The sequence below is a fragment of the Dinoponera quadriceps genome, unplaced genomic scaffold (assembly GCF_001313825.1).
Source record: "Dinoponera quadriceps isolate SergipeBrazil2010 unplaced genomic scaffold, ASM131382v1 scaffold5784, whole genome shotgun sequence".
Taxonomy (NCBI): Eukaryota; Metazoa; Arthropoda; class Insecta; order Hymenoptera; family Formicidae; genus Dinoponera; species Dinoponera quadriceps.
The window spans coordinates 578,940-602,687 of record NW_014559724.1 but is presented as its reverse complement, the minus strand read 5'-3'; the positions used below and the strand labels follow the sequence as shown (position 1 = coordinate 602,687).

Genomic DNA, 23,748 nt, shown 5'->3' with positions numbered 1-23,748 from the left:
TTGTGAATCGTGTCCGTATAAACTGTATAAATGTGCACTTCACATTCTAAACATAGAATATTTTTTTCTAATTTAATTAGATTATTATTGCGACATATCATTACGCAAGATTAACATTCGCAAGCAAGCAAGTAATAAAAAACTCATGAATTTGAAAAAAAAATGTGGAAAAACTGCTATCGAGTCATATTGAGTCATATTATAATTCGTTCATTTGTCAATTGTTAATTAGTTCACCAATGATTTATCACATAACAACGAATATCACGAAATGGTACGTGCGTGTAAAGGTTCGTGTATCAAAAATAACCTCTGAAAAAAAATTATTACCTGGATAAAAATATGATAAAAAAACAAATCCTAATTAATTACGCGGCTAATTTTAGTAATACCTCGTAAATGTTTCTCGGAAATATTTGCAGCGCCTCCTTGTAAGATCTCCTGCAGTTCGTACGTGTATTACCGACGAAAGAAACGCCACGTGCGCTGGGATTTGCAATACCGACCACAGTGCAGGTAGTTCCCAAGCTAGATGTCGGTCAGAAGAAAATCTCCGTGAAAAGGCGCGCTTGAGAAACTATGAGAGCTTTTCCCTCAACACAGGAACTTTCACTTCCGTGTGTAAAGACATGGCATACTCCATGTGCGTTCCGCATTGTTATCACGTAACAATCCGACCAGCATGTGACCGAGTTGTATAATATTCTCTCCCGCGAGTTCCGACAGAGAGTACTAGAGTAGAGAGCACTACAGGTAATTATAACAGTGTGATCTTAATTGTTCTCTATGAATCGTCAAGAATCCCAGACTGCAAAACAACCTATGTTCATATACGTAACCACGTGGTTAGCTTATGTCAATTTTTTACAATATTTCATTTTAAATTGAGTGTTTTGAGGCAGCGTACGCATAGTCGAATCATACATTTTTTAAATAATAACACAGGCCGACAAAAAACTTTTAAAATTCAAAATAACTTTAAAACCGGACGTGACGGAGCACCTTAGCCAGCGATATTGTTTACTTTTTGACCGAAAACCTATAAGAAACAGTCTGGTTAAAGTTACTTAACAACATTTTTTCCTCGGCCTATGTAATCACCAGTTACAAGCTTCGTCGGTTTGAAAGAGAAAGAAAAAAAGAGAAAGAGAGGATAGAGAAAGAGAGAGAAAGAGAGAGAGAGAGAAAGAGAGAGGGGAGGGAGAGGAGGAGGGAGGAAAGGGAGAAAGGTATGAGAGAAAGAGAGCACTCAATGCCATCGTACTACGCGCAAATACTTTCGCGAAGCATCGAAAGCAAGGAGAGCAGAAGTTCGAGACCGATCTCCCGCTTCCTGAGAGCGAGGACCGGTTGGTCGGCGGCCTCGTGCGCGTGGTCGATCACGTAGAAAGCTCGGTTGCATAAGCCGCAACCGGATCTCGCTAGCAGACGTTGTTTCCGAGAAAGGGAAGGAGATGAGAATAAAGAGCGCGCAGGTGGAGGAGAAGGGCGGTTGCTGAGAAATTCGGAGAAACTTTTGAGCTTGGGCCATGTGCGTGCTCGCGCGAGTACACCGCGCGGGGCGGCCCGGCCAGAGAGGGAGAGAAATCGCATCGCACTGAAAGTCATTTGCAACAATTTAACGCGGTGTTGACCTTACGTAAACGTGAAATAAAAGTGAAAATGCATTCGTAAGACGCGCCGTTCGATTACCCAATTTTCGCCGACGGCCCAGACCGTGCATGAAACGTTCATGCGCGCGTATCGTTATTACTTCTTCCACGTTCGTCCCTTCTGATAGCAATGAGAACCGCATACGCGAAGCGGCACATGACGAATGCATGCTCTTTTCTCGCGCACCTGTGCACACGGATCGACCGTAGGAGGCAAGCAAGAGCCTCGAATCGGGAGAAAAAGCTCGAGCGTACATACAAGGCAGACATCGATGCGACGCGCGATGGACATCTCGACGTCGTCAACGACGACGTCGTCTCCTCCACGAGAACGAAGACGAAGACGACGTTGAAAGAGCGAGCTTACACTTGCTCCCAGATACCAAACTCATACTTCTTCTGTTTACTGTTGGGTAAGCCAGGTGTCACCCGGGAGAAAAATTCCCTTCGCATCTAACCCCTTTTCTCTTCCTTCTCCATTTTCTAGACGCCATACTAAGAATGTCCGCCGTCTCGATTCCTGATATGGATTTGTATGGATATGTATTGATACCCGTTCGACGCGTTTCTATCCCCCGCCAATCTCAGCCGGGATCAATCATCCGGAGACCTCGTTACGTTCGTTATTTTAGGCCAGGAAGACACCGTCGAATTAAGATGACATATGTGAATCTATCGTTGCCAATAGTGTTCTTAACGTGCTTCTTCCTCCTTTCTTTTTCATGTTTGTTAAAGTGAAAGAAAGAAAAGGAAAGAAGGAAGAGATATTTCAGGAGGGTTACCCTAGCTTCCGGTAACCTGTCTAGTCCACTTGCGAATGTTACACACTTTGCGAATTGTCTCGCTCGCTGAGCACATAAATATCCGAATTGCTTGCTCGCTGCGCACTCAACATCGATTTCGATCGAGCGATTTCAGTTGTTGGCGCGTTATGCACCCGAAAACGTAACGCAATATCGTTATTATACGATAAAAAACATTTTGTGCTCGTATTAAAATCGGTCCTTGTTAAATAAAATTACAGTTTTCGCGTTGAATTTCTAACACACCGTGTGCTAATTTAACATATTGCGTTTATATTACTTCGACACATTTTTTATCAATATTCAACGTGTGTGAGTGTTAAAATGACACATTTTATATTTCAGCGTCGATTAATTTTATTTAATAATTGAAAATATTAATTTTGTGTTAATTTTTGACATAATATTGGTGTTACTTTTCAACATATTATTCATCTTGTGTTAAATTAACAGAAAACTTTTTACTACATGAAACGGTATTGTACGGGAATGTTGTGCCGTACGAAAAGAATAAATAGATTGCGAAAGAACGAGTGATTTTTAGATAATATAAAACGTAACAACTAATTAAGTTAATAATTGAGCGAAAACAACATTATCGAGTTCGCTATAATTGCACGGCTCGGACGAAGACCTCGGACGAGGCGCGCGGTAACAGGTAGAAACCTGGCACCTTACACACATCGTAACACATAAATAAGCCGCTAACACGTGTCAGTAATGAAGTCCGTACGATCCTTTTTCCAATTAGTCCACCTACTAATTTGCACGTGTAACGAATACGAACGGGCTACTGTTTGTTTTCCTTCGCGTTGCGCTTCCTGAAGTATGCATAATATTCCATTTCCTCTTTCACGTTTATTTAATAATACAAAAAGAACAAAACAAAAGGGAAAAATCAACGAAAATCACCCGCCTCGCGTAATGCTCCGGTCTGAAACCATTCTCGTCACGCGCGCAGCTTGACGACGCGCGCGCTAAAAGCTGCATTCTTACGGCGGCAAGAATCTAGAAAAGGTGCGTCGTCTTTACGTAAACAGTCGCACTACCACCGTACGTAACCTTTCGTCGCCGTTCCACCTGTGCGATTACGCAACGGTCTTCCTTTGTTATTACCACGTCCGAGAGGTCGATTAAGAAAATGTAAGTGGAGCATGTCTGATCACATACTTTTCCGTGAAATCGCGACGCCATTACAACGGTACGGTTACGGTAACGTGCGAGAAACGTTCTCCCGTTGGAAAAAAAAGAAAAAAAAGAGACAGGCAAAAACCTAACTTCCATATTGCACCGACGTGTCTCGCTGCGCAAGAAATATTAAATAATAATAATATCATTGTCATTGGATCATATTGCTAATGGTATCCGTGATCGATAGCGCTATTTACACAATTACACAGTCCCGCCCGATTTGATAGGTCTCCCACCGGAGCGGTGGAAAAACCGGCTGAGCCACGACATTTCTTCGGGACTCGGAGAAGGAAATGCATTTACGGCGGTAAAGTGCATCGTCGAGAGAAAGGGGAACCCACTATTCGCTGGTGAACGCCGTCGCGGACTTTATTCGCTTCATTCAGTGCGTGATCCTTAGTCTCATATGTGCGGGCACCTTCCTCCTCGTTCGGCAGGACTCTCCACCGCGATTCATCCCCCGTACGTTAATCAGTGATAAGGGAAGATACAATCGTGCGATCGTGCGAAGTGTCCGGGCAGCGAGTAAATATTGTCCGCGCGATAAGACGTCGTTCTTTTCCGATAATTAATCGGCGAATATTAGCGAAATCTGAGGAGAGAGAAGTAATACAGAAATATACAGAGAGAACACGTCGCTTTTAACGAATATATTTATGTATTATAACGAACATATTTCGACGAGCAACGGACGATTCGCGGATTTATATCGCGGGTGTGTAAGCCTACGAAAATCGTTGACGTTTTAATTAAATATCTCCGAACATATTTGTCGAAATAACGAAACTATTCAAGATTTGGATCCGTCTGCCGATGTCGTCGAAGTAACTCGACTCGCCGAAATTTCAATCGTCCCTGGCTGAGATTGATTTCCTCCAAATCGCTGCGGGCCGAAAGGAACACGCCACGACTTCGCTCCCGCTCGCCAAAATCAGCAAGCGAGGAAGCGTGATCCCTCGAATTCCCGACGTTCATTCGACATCACTCGCCATATCCACGTATCTCTTCGAGCATGTCCGAGAGCCCGTGCAAGTAAACACGTGTTAAAGCGGCACTATTCCCGCGGGAGAGTTCCGTCGAGTGCTACTAAGATGACGGTAACCGGAGGCCGCAACGACAGAAATCGATGAGATCGAGGTCTCCGGCAGGTTAGACGAAAATCTAGTCGATCGTTTTCCCCAAAGTGCGAGCGAACTCTGCCGATCGTCCTTAACGACAAACGGAGGTGAATATGGCGCGTGCATTGCACTACCTTCTCGTAACGCTGTGCGTCGCGCACGTGGCGATCGCCGAGAAGGAGTCCAACATCCTCAAACTGAGCAAGCCGCAAAAGATCGCGGTCAAGACGGACTTTAACGCGACGGAGGGCAAGGACGAGTCTAAGAAGCGAGCGTCCTCCCTCGCCTTCAGCAAAAATAATCCGGAGCTGGACTGGAAGAACTACTTGAAGACGTTCGACGAAAGCGAGGAGAAGCACCGGGATTTCGATTTAGATTTCATGAAGGAGAAACTCGAAAGGACGGCCAACAGTATACAGTGGCTCGTCGATCTTTACGATCCCCTCAGGTGGGCCCGAGTGCCCGGGAAACTTCAGGACGAGTGCAGGAGGGATATGGAAAGATTTCTCGGAGCGCTGAGGGACGGGAAAACCTGGGCCGCAAAGAGTAAGTGGATATACTTTGCATATATATACATATATTTGGAAACCTAGCGTATCGGCCCGGGTTGCGGCGTTTTCAGTATCCAAAAATTTTTCACACCTCGTCTGGTCCCAAGTAATTGAAAATATATTCCTTCGTGAACTGGTGTAATTTAAATTCTCCATTTTGACACGTGAAAGATATTCGCATGATAAATCTCAACGACGATAACAGGGAAAAAGTAATTACGAACTGCGAGCACAATAGCTCAGTTGATTAAAAGAAATTCGTCCGATGAAAATGCGATTTTTGAGAACAAGTCGTTGATTAATTCGCGCGTCGAGAATGCATCCTGTGGTCGATGAATATTGAGAAGACGGGAGAATGTATGGTCGATCGGTTAAGTCTACGATCGCTTGATCGAGTGCGTTACTAAAGACGTCATTATTTCATGAAACCTCGCAATTTCCCCGCTTCGCAATGGTCAAAGCGCCCTGACCCGGTTCCGAGTTTTGATTTAATATACCTCCTAACACTTTATAGCGATTTACGAGTCTTTACTTCACACGCTTCCGCGGACGTTGCGTTACGGAAATGGAATTTGGCCGCTATTATTTCCAAGATGACGCTCGGCAGGATTCAGAGGAGAATCAAGAGCGAAGGTGCGCGAACGAATCGCTAAATATTAACATAATTCGGAACGATGCTGAAGCACGAAGGGAAACGCCGCTGTTATCGTAGCACGAAGTTGCGTCGGAGAGAAAGAGAGAGTGAGAGGAGGTGGAGAGCTTTCCATGTCGACCGCAAAGAATATTATCTTGGTCTCTCTGTAAGCTACTACACCTGTTTAACTTTCATTTTTACCCTGTCACGCCTGGTAAATTTCCCGATAATGTGATCGCAGGATTAGAGATTTCCATAAAAAAGGAACGGATATGAGAACAAACTTGTCCTCTCACGCGCCGCGTTCACGATAATCCAACGAATGACTACACGATTGTAAAAGTTTAATCGTGGACGAAGATCGGAGAATCGTAGAGATGAATAGATATATTCATATTTACTACGAGCTGTACGGAGCTCGATGTCTCTCTCGTTCTGATATCGTAACGAACTGGGCTATGCAGGATTTCCCTAATGACATTTTATTCTACGGATTCCACTTCCGCTGCGGAAGCTCTTCTCGCGGCTCAACGGTATCGCAAATTTAATGATATTATTGTTCGCTCCCATCCGGGACGGATTTTACAGGTGGAAATGCGCGACACGCGATTAAGCGGGAGGAACGAGCGACGCAAGTATACCTCCGCAGATATACATCCGCGACTATTGTTATTATTATCTTATTATCTTCGCCGAGTAAATAACAGTAAAATATAACATATTACATTGGATCAGCTGTGAGGTGGTACAGGATAATCCTTAAGTGTTTCAAGCGGTTTAATCATTTTCTTGCTGTTTCGATTTCGAAAACCCACAACATCCGGAGTCGTGTCCGACGAATCGCGAATCAACATTTCGCATTCGGCGCTAATAAAATTATTTACAATATTATTAATATTAAATATAATAATATGTAGAAATTACTGTATATAATTAAAACAAAGGTAAATATTCATGCGAGACTTCAGAAATGTATATTTTCGAGTTTATCTAAAAGAAATCCCTAACAATCATCTGCCAAACGAAACGTCCCGAATGAGAATAATCCTTCGAAGCTGCCACGCCGATCGTGGCATAGAAAACAAGATGAAGGTGAAAAAACGGCCGGAGGATTCGGGACGACCCGGGTGGTAGTCGGGCGCGCACCGAGCATCACGAAGTCGCATTTACGATGACTTCCGGTCACGCTCCTCGTCCGCATTATCGATATGCGCGGTAATAACGTTGGCGGATGCGTCGATGGCCAATTGCCGCGCGCGCGCCGTCACACCGCCGGCGAGAATTGTGAAACTGCAGCCGCCGCGACACGCGACACCCGGACAGGTGGTCCTCGTGTTTGCGCGGCCGACGGCCGTCTCGGACGTCGAGAACGAGACGCCCAGTCGTGGCCCGTAATTCCCGTAATTAGAAAGCGGCGCTAATTGTCGAAAGTAATTTTTCATCGCCGACGCTATTAACGGCCGTTCCGGTGCGGCTCGTGGCACGATAATGATGTCGTTAGGCGCGTTTAGGGAAATTTGGCAGAATCGTCGACTCGTGCGGAGGAAGGTACTCCGAAAAGTACGCTCGCCGACTTTTACGCGCCGGCGAGAACGATTTGCGTTAGCGCAACGCGCGCGCGCGAAATGCGCGACGCTAATAAGCGAAACTTGAGCAATTATCAGGTGGCTCGGCACGATGGGCAAGAAAAAGTTGCATCGACGATTTCGCGTCGCCGTCTGCGCGCGCGGATTGCCCAGAGGATTGTTTCCAAATACGCCGGCGGGACGCATTGTGCAAGCCCTTTCGACGCCTCGGTCTCGCCGCTGTCGTAACGCAACGCGGCCGCAGTCATTATATTCGCAGAGCCCGGTTACCATTAATCAGTCGGACGCGTTACGCCATTGTCGCGAATTCCAGTGGCGACGGAGCCGCTTTACAGCTCGAACGATATCGCGCTAACTTTATAGCTCTTACCGACCGCGGAGTACGTCGCGCGTGTGCACCGGTGCAGATTGAAATTACGTCGGCCGATCGAATTTTCGCCGACGGGAAATCATCCCGCTCGAGCGCGAGAACCGTTCAAAATATCGGGCTTCCCCCCCCCCCTTCCTTGCAAGCGCCCGATCGCGCTATCCCCTGACACTCCCCGCTGCGAGGAAAATGCGACATGCGCCCACGAGTCTCCGGGCCGCGTGGATATGTAGGAGAAAAACATCGAAGTTGACATAGATGTGGAAAATGGACACACTCGCGTTTCCCGGCTGTGTAGCGCCGAACTCTGTCGAACGGTCAATGGTCAGTCGCAAAAAGGTCGCAACGCTTATTCTGCCGGTTTCCGTTTGCCTAACGCGTTTGGTTAGATTATTAATTATGTTAGTTGGTTTATTTCGTGATAAAATTTCCCTCGAGCCTATCTTCTCGTGAGTTTTCCTGTGAGGAATTAGTAATGATTTATTCAACGATATTATGTTACAGTGCAAGTTGCAAACCTTTTCAATCGCTCCGGATCTCGCGCCGATCTTTGCCCTGTAAGAAATTTTCGACAGAGTGCAAACAAAATGGGTACGTCCGTCTTGGTACTTTTCCTCTCGCGTCGATATACCACGTTGAACGATCGGAAATCAGCCGCTCTCACGAACGGCGTCGCAATCTCCTGCGAGTGTCGCCCGGTTGATGGCGAGATCGGTGATCCGGCACGACGTGTGCGCGCACGCGGCCTGTCCGACCGCGCTTTCTACTCTCGCGGTCAGCCCGAGCTGCTTTACGTAACTGACAATGAACCCTCCACCGACGGCGCAGCGATGTAATGTCGGCTCTTTCAGGGAACTTGAAACGTTTCATGAGACTTTAACGCGCCGTAAAACTATGACGACGACGGCGCGAACGCGACGAACGAATAGATAATGACGATAAAAAACATAGTGTTAGCGTTGAAGTCCCTCTACATCTATCATAATGTCCGTCGCAGGCGGACGCAACGCTCGTCGCGACGGCGATCGCGAAAGTTGGCTCAGCTCTGACTATTACAAATGCGACGCCAATCAAAAGCGGCGTGCTCATTTGCACAACACTGCGCGCGCGGTTTTTGCGACGCGCAGTTTGCCATGCGGCTGATGTCCAGAGAAAACTTATCTTCTGAGAAAACCACTCTCCCATCGGACACGCAGGTGTGTCGGCTGGGTTCCGAACTTGATCGGAAAGAAACGTGCGTTGAACGTCGCGCAAACGAGAATACAGCTTTGACACCATCGACATTTCCGATTAGTTGTCGCGATGCCGGACAAGCTTCGTATTTGTAGTGGCTGAAGTTGAATCGACTTTTACAATGTGGAAGGGCCTTAACGAGCGCAGTATCCGGCCGCGCGACGTCCGTTCCGCGACCTCGAGAGTATGCTTTCCCGGGAGAAGGTGGGCATTCGCGTGTCGCATGCGACATCGTCTCATTGCACACCCAAAGCGTGTAATTTTACACACTTGCGTGTGCGAGTCGCTCTTTACGCATTTACACGCACTAATACGCGCGTATTACTAATGATTGTACACATATGAGCGTGTAAAAATTACACTCTCACAACGTATACTTGGATACATACTTGGATTTGCAGTGTAATGTTTACAGCGAGAGGCTTTATCTCCCTCGTTCCTCGACCCGATGACCGACATTATTTTTCAGCCGTTTCACACTTTTATTTTCAGTGTCGGACGCGAGCGGCCGCTACTCCTCACAATTCCACTTCGGTAACGGCTTCTGGTTGGGCTCGAGTACCCTTTGCAAGGAGCTCAATGTCACCCACGAAAAAAATGGGAGAGGAATCGACGACGTCGAGGAGGAAGACGAGGGAGAGGAGGACCGGCAGCCACCCTTTCCTTTGAGATTTCACGTCGCGAGGCTGTATCTAACGCTGCCGAAGGAGGTCGATTTTTCGGTGAGGCGATCGTTGCTCGTCACCGACGTCACTTGTCGCGAAACGCTTGAATTTTTCGACCGCTATGGACGCATATATGCACGGAAAATAATTCAATTCGCGAAATGGAATTTCTTGTTGTTTGCGGACCAGGCGAAAACTCGGTTGCCGGAACAGGAAGATGTTCTTGTGGAAGGTTTCTACTTGGCCCATTCAGGGTTGCCGCTAAATTACAGATAAAAAGCGGTTGGAGGCCAAGATCAATCTTGAAATTCGGCCCGATCGATGTCGCACGGTGAAAAAAAGGATCCTCCCGCTCTGTCGATAGTGTGACGCGCGTAAAAAAAAGGAGAGAGAGAGAGAGAAGAGAAAGAAGGAAATAGGAAGAGAAAAAGCGACCGCACGCTACAAGTCGATGGAAAAAATTGGAATATAGCTTTTTCCGCGACCGCAGCTATGTTCCAATCGCTGGGAGCGATCGATACGTCGACGCGGTCAGACGGGGATTATAATCGCGAACGTCGAACGGTCTTCGCCGTCGTCGGTGCGTTTTTACGCGCGGATTTCTTTGACGAAGATTACTGACCGGTCGGATCCGGCTTACGCTCGTCGGAAGGTTAAACTCCGTCGCCGCTTTCTCGCGCGTGCAAAAGCGCGTAAACAGCGCTTTGCGCAGCGCACACGCGCGGTATAAACGACGTGACGCGACGCGAGAACGTCACGGGACGTTTTCCAGCAAGACGCATTTTTCCGTTGAATTCCACTCTCTCTTTCCTCTTATTCACGTTGTACAAAACACTCGACACTACGAAAGCGAAACTAATTTCTACTAATTAGCGAAAACTAATTTCAGTTATCTTTAAGAGTTGCCGATTTATCTGCGAAAACCTTAGAGGTTTCCGTAACACCCGCATCTCCTTTATTAAAGATATGACTTTCGCCAGGGAGGTCGAATACGTTTCGCATAACGACACCGTTTCCATTCTCTTTCCAGACACGTCAGGTGTTTTTGGGCCTCTGCCTGCCAGGTACATGCGACCGCGCATCTCTGGCTTCGATGCTGCGAGCCAGCGCCGACAGAGTCGAGCACGAGGGCAATTCGACCTATCGATCGAGCGGCCCGAAGATCCACGTGGTCACGGTGAAACCCGTGCCGTCTAGCAATTACTGCGCTTGGCGGGATCCGAAATTTTACGTGCTCTCGTGAGTAGATCTGATCCGCTTACGGCCGAGCGTAAATTGTTTGCCCGACCGAAGGATCGCTCTCTTCCGGCACGGTAGGCTCTGTGCCGCGATGACTTCCACAGAGGATAATGCGACATCACCGTGATCGATTGCTGGAGAATTGGCTGCGTCAATATCGGCGACACACATTAATAACCGCGGCAGGCCACAGTAGATTTTGCGTAATGCACGCTTTATTTCGAGAAACAAACGCGGGACTGACGCACAGGGAAAGAGAGATGAGGAAAAAGAGAAAGGGGGAGGGGGAGAGAAAGAGAGAGACAGAGAGAGAAAGAAATATAATTACGTGTTTAAAATCCGCAGTACAGTTGCAGGTACGCGGAAATTTTGCAATCGCGCGCTACGTAACGCAGAAAGAGGGAATTTACTTCGCTAATCCGTATCGCCATTTCTCTTGTAAATTTGCATTCGGGATCCTTTTTAATTCGATATGGGCGACGACGTGAACGCGCGTGTGACTAAAAAATAAAAGAAAAAGATATTAAACGCGCACGTGACGAGGTTCAACGGTAATAAATTGTGACCGTGCACTCATAATTCCCGGCGAACGACAGACGAAACGTGGAGGAAGGGAGGGAGGGAGAGAGAAAGAGATTCGGTAGTGGAGCTGGCTAATTTCCACCGCGGGTTACTGCCAAACTTCGTCACTGTGCACAGTTGAAGTTCGGGCTTTGTTAGTAACTAGCGGAGAGAGGAAGAAAGGGGGGAGACGCGTAAGAGGATCCTATCGGCCCTTTCCCTCGCCCTTGTTTCACCCATTCTATGGAAAGTTGTATTTCAGCCGTGAGACTACCTATTTTCTAATCAGCCGGACGACGACGAATGAGATCCGACACGCTCCATTATTTATTACGCGGCCGAGATATGCGAGCGAAACGCATTTATGCGCATCTGACGCGGCCGGTTGCGTAAGCGCGCCGAAAGAAAGTGCGGAAAGTGTGTTGCGCACGTGAACACCTAACGGATGCAGGTATGATTGAGCGAGAGAGCGAGCGAGCGAGCAGCCCGCGGCTACACCGCCGTGCGTGGCTCGTGCGGTCGCACGGTGCATCAACACCGATGGCAATGAATCGATACACCCGCGATTTTTCACGTACTACGTGATCTTGAGCGGAGAGCGCGGACGGGAAATCGCAACGTCGAATTGCACCGCTCGAATCGCGCCAACGAGGACGATGATACTTGGCGATTAACGACCAGCCAAGAAGCTTCACATGCGCACTTCTCGTGCGGGCTATTACTTCGCCGGCTATACAGGGTGAGGCAATAACTATTACCACCAGGACCATCTTCAGAATATGAGAGGAGAGTAATTTATCCAACAGAGGTTGCATTGATACCTGTATCCATCACTTGGAATACCTTCCGGAGATGTAAATTTTTTTCTCATCCTCGCTTAGTCCTTAGTAAAATATTTAAGTGTTCTCTCGAAATTTCTCTGAGTAAAACCTCGCTCGAAACGAGCGGGAATTCGCTCCGAGCGATAGTGAAAATATTGCCACGCGGAATGGAGTGACATTTCACTTTTCACAAGAGTGAATGTTCCACTCCGAGCGCAGAGTAAACGTTTTCTTCGAAGTGAGTGTTCCACTCGATTGGAATGAGTGTTTTACTAAAAACGAGTGAATTTTTCTAATTTACATTCTTTAACGCGTCAAGTATTATTTCTTATTACGTTGTACTTAAAGCGTCATTGATGATTTTGTTTCGAAATCTTCTCAATTATAATTTATAGTACAGAACTCCACATGGTGTGTGAAAACTTATCATGGATTCCTACCTAAGGATTTGGGCTTTTCGACACAAATTCCCAAGAGTCACCGTAGGATTCCATACGGATTTCTTACACGGAATTCCCACGTGCTTTTTTCCAACAGAGCGGGCGAAAATCGCTCGGATGAAAACCTCCTTTATTCCACCTAGCCGTTTGCAAGATATTTAAACATTTCCCGAAGGTATTCAAGCTGGTAATCGTTATTGTCCGACCCTGTATACATGCGTACTCCGACGAAATACAAGCCGATACACGCGAGAACCAGCTGACTCGGCGCAATTTCAATCGAAAGCCGGGCTTACTCTCATCGGGTGTAAACACTTTCGGAGTTATCTGTCAAGTAACTTCGGTACGAGTACCCTCGCTCAACTTGATCAGTAAGCCCGGCATTTCGCGAGGAACTCGAAGCGAATCCTGAGAAAGCAAAGTTCGCGATACCGCAGCGCGGACGGCGACGAAGCCGAGCAGCAAACGCGAAGAAAACCGCGGTAAGAAAGAGGCGTCCGTCCGTGTCTCTCTTTTCCTCTCGTGACCAGCTTTTCCAATTCTAATTCTAATTCGTGCCCGGCCGCGGAAAAAATGATCGACGTCGCGGAGTCAGTGGCAAACGTCGGCGCGGCATACTTTCGCGATTGCGCGATTTTCACTCCTCGCGGTCTCGTCGTCGATCGGCGAGAGGAGAGAATCCGCAACCGCGACGCTGCCGCGTTCGTTGCGTAATGACGCTCTCATGCGAACTGACGGTGTCCGCAGAGGACGCGCCACCCGGGATGGACGGCCGCCGAACGACGGTGTCATTGCGCGCACGTCGCTCGCACACGTCACCGTTGACCTTTCTTAACCCCGCGGATCCTCATCGCGGGGACGCGACTATCGCAATCGTCGGCGTAACGCGCGGCGCGCCGCATAATGAGAGTTATGCAAATTGCGTAAGCTCTCCACTTGAAAAGCGACTACGCCTAACGAGAACGGGACATTCGTCGTTATCGCGATCCTATATCATGTAATAAATTGCCCGCTATTTCAGACACGCGATCCCGCGACGCGGATATGCGTCTCGGAGAAATGCATATTCCATTGATTCGCCGTGGCTACTTGAGCCGCACGCGCCCCCTTCCCTTGTCCTTCTACCTCCCCCGTGTCGCCACATTGTCTACGGAAATAAGACGTTACACGGATCGACGGATGGAAGCATCATTCGTGCGCGATGTCATTACCGTTCATTCATAAATATCTGTTTTCATCCGCTTGTAACCGCCGACTTTGTAAACACCGCGCGAGCAATCAGACGCCACGTGTACGCACATGGACGCCTAACACGTGCGAATTGTACGAGCAGCCGCTGATTAATCATGATAAGGTAATAGGAATATTCTGGCACACGGGAGAACGTCCGATGGGAGATTGGATCAAACTCTCTTCAGGGAGAAATCGCGCGGACGTTTAATCGGACGGCATTTCTCAGACATACCGCACGGCATTACGTGCGCACAATCGTTTCAGAAGGTCGATTTACTTCTGTAACGTTATTATGTCAATTCCCGGGCGGTATCACAATATTACATGCATACAACATTGAGGTGTGTTGCATAAGGTGGGCACTGTTATAATAAAACGGTCGTCGGCGATACGCGCGATCTGCTTAACGAGTTTGAATCACCGGTAATAAGCGCAAGATAGATGCAGGAAAGCAGAGATTTTTATCTCCCTCGCACTCGTTCCCCCATCCCTTGCCCTCCCTCTCGACGGCGCCGAACGTTAATCACAATCTCTCTCTCTCTCTTGATCTATCCTTATCGGAGAGACGTACGTTGCACAATTCGAAATGCATTATAGCATCCACATCGGCCAGCGCGCCGAACGCACGCCGTACGTGGCGCCGAAGGAAAAGCAAAACATTGACGAGGCTCCCGAGTGGTCAATTTTCCGTGCTGGCCCCCGGTATTGTGTATTACGTCAGTCGATGTGGCAACGCGTTATTTCCTACGAAACGAGAACGTCCGAAGGGACTGACAGGTCCATTCCTTCGCAACGCGTTACGTGTCCGAAAAATCTCGACGAATTTCGGGAGGCGGTTTTTCACGAACCCGAGCGTGGTGTGATTCAACGCACACTGTCGGGAGGCGTGCGTGTATATTCCGAGAGTGAACTATTGCTGAGGAACGCGACGCGTCCTTGCGCGCAATGCGTAACAACGATGAAGTAACGAGAACGACGATGCGGGACTGTCCGGCGCATTGCATCGGTTCAACTTCCAAGGAGAGTTACAATCTAATGGCACGATTGGGCCGCACGCGACTCTGTGAAAAAGTGAATTTCTGGAGCGTCAGAAGCAGGAAAAATAAAAAGAGAGAGAGAGAGAGACCGGTTCGTGCGAAATGACCTAGCAAAAATTTCGTGGCTTTCAGACATGTGTCGCCACTCGCCCGACACACGTTCCGACACGAATTCCGGATCGGCCGGCAACGTGAAAACCGCGTCAAATCCGCCGAGACACGGTGCAACAAACGCGGACGAATTCGATCGTAATTGCCGTTAATTGACGTTAATTCTTTAAAATTGCGCTGATGACAAAAGGTGATTTAAACCGCTGGATGGTAGAGCTGCGTTCGGCGTGACTATCAATTGCATTCGTCATAACTGTCAGTTGACCCATTGGTCTGCGAGTTTAACGTTCTCGTGTTGCTGAAATGAACATACAAGCGCCCGCTGTCGGCCGTTCCTGACGGAGCCAAAAGGCGGCAAATCGCGGCCGGCCGAAGCTGACCCTCAAGAGAGCGAAACCTGGCATTCGATGAGCCGGTTTTGCAATTACGCGTACCGGCGGGTCGTCGCACGCACCTGCACACCTCGCGGACCCATTGCGCAAGATTATAGAAAGCCCCTCGATGCACGTGAAAGTGCGCCATCGTCTGTATTTTGACGGAATGCGGGCCCCAGCGGCGGATGCAAATCATGTCCGGAGTACGTTCGGCCGCGGCTGATTAAATCGTTTACAGAAATGGAAACCGCCGCGTGCGCGCAGCCGCGTCTCAAATGCAGCGCGTCAAATTTTCACGAAACAACGTATCGATCGTGCGCGACTTTCTTTCGGGGAAAAAAATAGCGATCTTTCCATCCGCGTCATTTCCTTCGATTTCTCTCGACGCGACCTCGTGAATGTCCGGTGCGCTTTGTGGAGCACTGCAACCGTGCGATTAGCATATCGTGCGAGGTGAAACAACCCTTTAGCGCGTAGTCGACATGTGCACGATTGCGAAGCCACGTGATAAATACTCTTTCTTGCGTTTCCCCACCTTCTACGCCGAGAGAGAGAGAGAGAGAGACACGATATATTCGAGGATATCAGAAAGGAGCGAGAAAACGAGATTAAATCGCGCAAGCGCTCGACTCTCGGACGGTGACACGGAACGGGACGAAAGCCTCGCTGGTGTCGATCGAACCGGCCTCGAGAATGACAGAGAATTCAGTGCAGTGAACTGACTCACCGCAGAAATCGATGTACAGCCGTCAGCCGCATGCCTGTGTGCACGTGCACCCGTGCGAGAGCAGCTTAGAGGATCTGTAATCAGATAAAGGAGCATAATTAAGAACTGGTCGCGGGAAATTGTGTTTGCAACTTAACGCAAAAAGCGTGTATCCGGCAAAGAAACTCGTAGCTTTCGTCGAATCGATTTATCTCGTCGCGCGCTCGAGACTTTACTCGACAAAAAAGAAAAGGGGACGAGTAGAGTAGCTTCTTTAGCGGGTGGAAGCTGTAAGCGGTGTGACGGTGGTCAAAGGATTAAATCAGAGCGGCGGAAATACGGGATACGCGGCGGAGGGAGAGAGACGGCAGAAAAAGGGACCGACAGAAAAAGCCGCGACAAGACTTCGTCCCGGCGAAACTTTTGTTTCCTCGCTTCGGGTAGCTTCTGCTCCCTTTCCCTACGCCAAGGCCGACCTGTTAAAATGGGTCGAGTGTAAAAAAGGAACAGAGGCAGAGAGAGAAAAAGAGAAGGAGAGAGAGAGAGCGACATCAACCACAATTTAAAACAGATAATTACGGCAAAGTTTACCTAAAATTCGCCTGAAAACGCTCGTTTCAACGAATGTAAATACGAGTATGTTTACATCATTATTTTTCACCCCTTTCCGCGCAGAAGGAAAATCGATCTTGCATTCGTCGCACATGCGCGCGTGAAAAGAAAAATGTGAATCTTTTATAGTACTTTATAAAATATTCAGCGCTTTCAGCACATCTAATGATAAACATATGCCGCAAGAGCGCACGTGTGGCTTCCTCTTTCTCTCGTCGTAATTAACACGGTCGGGGCATTATTAATTTTAAGAGAGAGAGAGAGAGAGAGAGAGAGAGAGAGGGAGAGATTAAATTGGGGAACGAGAACGGGCTGAAAATCGCTAGTTTTCCGAATTTCTTAAAATATTAAGCTTCGGCCGGAGCGGCGGCCGTGCGCTGCCGGTTGCGTTGTTTAAGCGGAAATTAAAAAAGTTAGCGTACTCGCCTTGGTAACATTTGATTATTAAAACGCGCCGCGGTTGCGTGTGGCACGACGCCGCGCTCATGTAATCCGTTTCTTGTCCTCGGAATTTTTCCAACGTTCGTTTCTTATCAAATTCATTTCACCTTATAATTTCTCGAAATAGTCCGATAATAAATATATCACTGCGCGTGAACGTGTTTCGGCATGAATTAAATGCTGAAACATTGAAGCGAAGCTTCACGCTGGCGGGAAGCGCTCGAGACTCCGACGGCAAGAGAGGAACTCGGAAAAGAATTCGGACCGCGGAGGGTTGAATTCGCGCGGCGATATTGTTTTGATTCGAAGCCGTTCCGCGCACACGACGAAAGGGCGCGTGTTCTACGGAACGTCGATTGTGATTTCAGAGCCATCGGCAGCGCCATACTGTTCTTGATGATCTGCGCGACCGTGTACGAGTACAGGTCGCTTCCCCCGGTGAAGGACATAGAGTCTTCGAGCGCGTCGAATAACAACGACAAAACCAACGATTTCATGGACAAGAATCTGAACGACGAGCGCGGGATCAAGCTGGGACCGGAGAACGGTCAGGAGCTGATCGAGAAGGGGACGAAGCGGCCGCAAAAAGAGGGCCCGACCCAGAAGAAGGACCGCGAGGAAGGTCGTTAACATACACGTCGGCGCTCTCTTACGCCGGAGATACCCCTTAATTCTTCCCGTGAAAGCCCCTCATCGCCGTCGCTCTTTCAGGATTCTGGCTGAGATCCCTGCTCGCGTTCAGTCCTATCGTCAACGGGAGCAAGATTATTAGCACGGAGCCCGCGGCCAAGGATAATCTGACCTGTCTGCACGGTCTCCGAGTGCTCTCGTTGGGATGGGTCGTCATGGTGCACACGTACCTCCAGGTCTTCTCCATCGCCGGTAATTTCGCGAGACGGAAGGAATAAAAAAACGCACCGGGAGGGGGAGCGGGGAGGGGGTAAGAGAGAGGGAAAACGATATCCCGTTCTCCGCTGGTCTCGCGCGCGTCAACCACGTGCGCGAATCCCGGAAGAGCGGGAGATAATAGCGCGGCGGTTGTATCGTCATTAACGCGGCACTTCAAATTAATTGGATCGCTCTACTTTCTATAAATAGTTCACGATGCAATCGATGCAGCCGCTGTGACGTAACAGGATGCATCGACTTTCCCGATAATCGAGACTCCTCGTTGCTCATCGGGCGCGCGTAGCGCCGAGCGTATCACTTTCACCGGCGATTTCGCAATCGAGCCTTTTTCTCATTGCAGAGAACAAGACGCTGCGGACGGTCACCGAGAGGAACTTCATGTTCCAGACCATCAGCAACGCCACGTTCTCCGTCGATACTTTCTTCTTCATCAGGTGAGACGGTGGTGAATTTTAGCTTCGATTAAGAACGAATTAACTTTCGACAATGTTGCGCACAGCGGCTTGCTGGTGACCATACTGTTCTACCGATCCTTGGGCAGCCACGGCAACGAGAAGGGCAGCTTCCTGAAGACGAGCTCCACGAAGTTCGTTATAATGATTCTGTACCGATTTGTTAGGTACATCTTTATTATATTACGTATCGAGTCGAATCACAAATGGGATGGACGGTGCGATCGAAAATATCGATATATTTCCTATCGCTATGTATCTCAAGTAAAAGTATCGATATATACCGAAAATATCAGACGGGATGTATCGGTATCAGCGATATCGATATTGTTGATTATGATTCAGTCTGCAGTCGATAATTGAGACGGGATCGTCGCGTGTAGAAACGTCCCTTGTCACAAAGTAAATCGGTTCAGTCGGGATGCGAACTGTGTATACGAGTCTAATATTGACGCTTCCCTTTCACGTTAAGATTGACGCCGGCTTATCTCTTTGTGCTGGGAATGAACGAGATCGCCATAAAGCAAGCCCAGGCGAGAACAGTCTTCTCGCCCATTGTTATCGACCACCTGACCTGCGAGAAGTTCTGGTGGCGAAACGCCCTTTACTTAAACTCGCTGTACCCGCGTACGGAAATGGTAAGATGATTTATATTTCGCGTGACTTAATACGTAATTTTTTTTCCTCGCCTCGGCTTACTCGGCGAGATATGAAACAGCCCTTCCCCTTCCACGTGTTCATTTTGTAACAGCATCTGTCGCAAGTGCGCGCCACGAATCTTCGGAAAAATTTCACGGCGAGAAGGAAGTTCGCTGAGTACCGAGAAGAGAACGTCCCGTGGCGCACCTTCTTTCTCTCTCTCTTCCTCTCTCTCTCTCTCTCTCTCTTTCGCGCGCGCTATCGAAATACGTGCGTTTTAAAGCGGGAGAATTCCCGCCGGCTTGTGCCCACCATCGAAACTCGGACACTCAATAATTAGAGACAATAAATGCGGGCGTATTGCAAAATATTACGTAAGACGTGGTTACGTAAAAACGAGTTTTCATTAATGACGAAATTTCAACGAGCAATGAAGGGGAAAGACATTTAAGGTCGGTCTTTACGACGAAGCGATACTTAACGCGTCGCTTTTCGCGAACGCGGATTTTCCCCCGCGCGCCCGAGGAGTTTCTGTTTTTTCTTCTTCTTCATTTGTCCACTTTCATAACTACCGAGCATACACCCGTATACTCGTGCAATCTACCGGCCATAATTAATTCTGGACTGCTATGTTCGTTGCACTATGTGCAACTACTGGATTAATATGTTTTTCAGTGTATGCTGTGGAGCTGGTACATGGCGAACGATACGCAGTTCTACGTCCTTGGGATATTTCTTCTTTTACTCTCGGTAAAATATTTCAAGACCGTGGTCGCTATCGTCTCGCTGCTGATCGCCTCTTCATGGTTCACCACGTTTTCCATAGCCTACAGCAACGATTACATAGCGAGGTAATGTCCACCGGTTCGCTATGATTACGCGCGTTACGCATTTCGCGGTTTCGCCCGAGCGGTGTGTACGCAGAGAGAAAGGTTCCTTTGAATCCAATATTCTGATTTGTTTGATTTGGACACACGTTCGATCAAAATAATATGATTTTATGTCAAAATATTATTTCGTTTCATTAGATTAAACCACGTTGTTTGATGGAGAAAATACTATTATTTGGAGGAAAGATCAAATTTAATTTTCAACCAAGCAATATACGATTTACTCCTCGCGCAGAATTCAGGAGCCGTTCGCGCTATTCGACGAGCTCTACGACAAGCCCTGGCTCAGAGCGGGACCGTATTTCATCGGCACGATCACCGGTTACGTCCTCTTCAAAACAAAATGCCAACTGAAACTACCCGTGGTGAGTGTGCCGTGTACAGTTATTCACCGGAATGCTTTTTTCCGAAGACGTAATTCCGCAAAATCCGTACATATCGGACGCGAGCGCGGCGGGAGCGCGCATAATGATAATAACAAGGTGGGCGATTATGCAAAATAGTAACGACGACGGCTGTAACGCCGCGAGAACTTTCCGCCCGAGTTTCTTCTCCTTTTTCCTTCACCTTTCTTTTTTAATAGCGCAAGCGCCCTCAGAGCCCGAGCCCGAATTGTCGATCTCCGAAGAATCAGATCTGTTCCGATTATTCCACCGACAATTTCGTGATTACCTAATGATCGAATTATAAGTCACCATTGAACCGACAATCGGAATAATCAATTCAACAGGGAGCGGGACTGATCGGCTGGCTATTGTCCGCGATGATCATGTTCTCGGTGGTGTACGGCCTCTACCCTGGAAATCTCACGGTGCTAACGAGCAGCGTGTACGCAGCCTTGGGTCATACCGCATGGGCAATGGCTGTAGCTTTCATCGTGATTCAATGTTGCACGGGCTCAGCACGAATGATCGACAGTTTGCTCTCACTTAGGCTAATGTATCCTCTCTCACGGCTCACGTACTGCGCCTATCTGGTGCATCCAATTATCATGATGGTCACATGTACGCAGATGGACGGGCCCCTGCATCTTCACAACGGAGTTGTGGTAAGGCGGAAAAAGAAGGAGGATCGATCCTCGGTTTTGCGAAATTATTGCATCGAGTCACGAGTGATTACCGTTTCCCTTCTCTCTTGAGGTTCTCTCATGCGAGATATTCGGCCCCGACCGGCCAAATAGGATCCGCTTACGTTTCTCGCTTAGAATCGTACGTTTGAAACATTACACTTCCGACGAGAACGTACCAATTTTCCAGTTGGTATTCATCATTATTTTAGAAAATCGAAGCCGGGATTCCAATTAGATCTCGAAAAATGTTCCACGCGGGCACCGACTTGTCTCTGCAACTAATGAATCGCTCGGTGACTTTCGACAATAATCATTATTATTATATCGGCCGTTTCAAGCAGAAAGAAAAAATCAGGTATTAACACAAAACGTTTTTACACATGTTTTTTTCGAAGCTCATCGTCTACTTCGGTAACCTGGTGGCGTCGTATCTCCTGTCGTTCTGCATCTCCCTCGCTTTCGAGGCGCCGGTGGTGAATTTGTTGAAAATTGCATTCATTTCGAAGAGTGTGAGGTAGAATACGATCGCTCGCCTGATAGAAGGACAAATGCGATTATCCAGCGCGGTAAGTACGAGGGAATTATCAGCGCGAGTTATCTGATCGATAACGCGACTACGCATCCGTCCCTTATCGTCCCGAACGTTACAAAGTTTTTCGTTTAAAATAACGTAACGAAGTAAAACGATAAAAAGAAAAGACGAATCTACGATCAAGTTTCTCCCTATTGACACATCGACGTCTCTTGCAGGTAACGACGTTTCTCCGGATTCAATCTCGACGAGAAAGACACGAGTATCGCCGAATACCTTTATGGGACGTGCCACAAATCGCCGATATGGATAATTCGGTGACAATTCGTCTCACTGAAGCGAGCCCCGAGCTCTCTAACATTAGAGCTCTCCTCCCAAACGTAGATAGCTAAATCGCTCATAAATCGATCATTGTGTCACGTCGTATTAACGAAAATAAAGTGAACCTTTCCAAACGCGACGATCGACGCGGGGATTCGTCGGAGATTAAAAACTCTCGAGGAAAACAAAGTTCCCCGCCGACCGGAGAGGACACTGTCGAGTTTTGCGGGCAATTTCGCTTCGTGCTCTCGCGGACTGTTTCGTTTGGTGCTCGCGGCGGGAACGAACGTGAATGATTTCTCAGCCGGTTTTCGTGCGCTGGACAACCCGCGACCCGCTACTGGTATAATCGTTTATTTACATAATGAATAGGAGAACGTTGTTTCGCCATGCCCGACAAAGCGTAAATCGCCGGTAATGGGATGTAAAATCGCATAGCGTGTTGCAGAAGACTTTTCTCGCGCGCGGTTCACACCGCGAATGCATCGCGTCGCGTGTCCACGCCCACGAATGAAATCTACGGCGATGTAACCATGGATATATTGAAATAGCCCACGAAAACAACCGATGAAAAGACGCTCGAGCATGCAATGCGTATCTATTGCGGATATATTGTAAGGGTGATATGATTTGTCTTTTCTATTTCTGTGTGTGTAAAATAAAGAGACAGCCTTATACGGCGATACCAAATATCCCCGGCGATGTTTCATCGTGCAATCGACAAGCGCATTGCACGTCGTAGCTCTTTAAAACGTGGGAACAAGCCGCACCACCACCGTGCTGTAACTTACCAGATCGGCGAGAAATCAGCCGGTTATTAAGATGGCGGCGGCAAGATGAAGCGGCGATTTTCCGACCCGAACTCTCCCGGCCGACGGCGGTGATGTTCGATTATTATACTCTATCCGATTATTTTACTCTAGGATAAAAAATTTTCATCTCTCTTCCGTAGCTGAGTCGTATTACTCACAAATAAAGTCCGTCCGACCAGCTTTGAGTCGTGTTGCGTACTCGACGTTGAGTTGTTAATAAAAGTAGTGGCGACTCGTAGCGGAAATTTTGGAATTACAAATTTCGAAGTAGCGACCGAACCTCCGCTAGATGTAATGAAATGCAACTCCCGGACTGCCCGATGCCATCTAGCGGTGCCGCAAGAAATCTCTTTCCGCTAACAGGTTCACGCGTCGATCAAATAAGGTTCGCTTCTCCGCTAAATCCCGATTAGGCCCGTTATTTTTTATTAGTTGCTATCTCCGCTACAAGCCGCCGCCGTCTTTAACGTCTTTTAACGCACAACCAAGACATACAACTTAACGATAAGCGAAGCGAGAAAATAAATAAATTTGAATTAATATTGCATCATGGACCATCCAGGTATTAGCGATTGCAAATTTCTGTAAAACCACTTGTCTTCCGTCTAATCGTCATCAGCGAATATATATTGGTCTGAACATTAGGACACTCCGTGTTTTTTAATAAATAATATAGATATATAAAAAGATCACTTCGAAAAAGTTACAGTTGATATTGTCATATCTGGCAATACTGAGCTGTAGCTCAG

General features: G+C 47.9%; 1 protein-coding gene across 1 annotated transcript; it reads left to right on the top strand.

The window, feature by feature from the left end:
* The first annotated feature begins 4,877 nt into the window (after positions 1–4,877).
* On the top strand, positions 4,878–22,276 carry LOC106750423 (nose resistant to fluoxetine protein 6-like). Its single transcript, XM_014630754.1, has 13 exons — positions 4,878–5,310; positions 9,628–9,857; positions 10,831–11,039; positions 17,744–17,997; positions 18,087–18,257; positions 18,625–18,718; positions 18,784–18,903; positions 19,209–19,374; positions 20,051–20,226; positions 20,501–20,630; positions 20,996–21,313; positions 21,730–21,900; positions 22,085–22,276. Exons 1-12 carry the CDS (start codon positions 4,878–4,880, stop codon positions 21,850–21,852), a joined length of 2,424 nt encoding a protein of 807 aa, XP_014486240.1. The 3' UTR covers positions 21,853–21,900; positions 22,085–22,276.
* Positions 22,277–23,748: the final 1,472 nt, after the last annotated feature.

What these genes read in the sequence shown, in the direction of transcription:
- LOC106750423 (XM_014630754.1), top strand. Translation starts at nt 4,878, where the DNA reads ATGGCGCGTGCATTGCACTACCTTCTCGTAACGCTGTGCGTCGCGCAC. An exon ending in CGAAGGAGGTCGATTTTTCG is followed by an intron (nt 9,858 to 10,830) that starts GTGAGGCGATCG and finishes TTCTCTTTCCAG; the next exon opens with ACACGTCAGGTGTTTTTGGG. An exon ending in ATCTTCACAACGGAGTTGTG is followed by an intron (nt 21,314 to 21,729) that starts GTAAGGCGGAAA and finishes TTTTTTTCGAAG; the next exon opens with CTCATCGTCTACTTCGGTAA.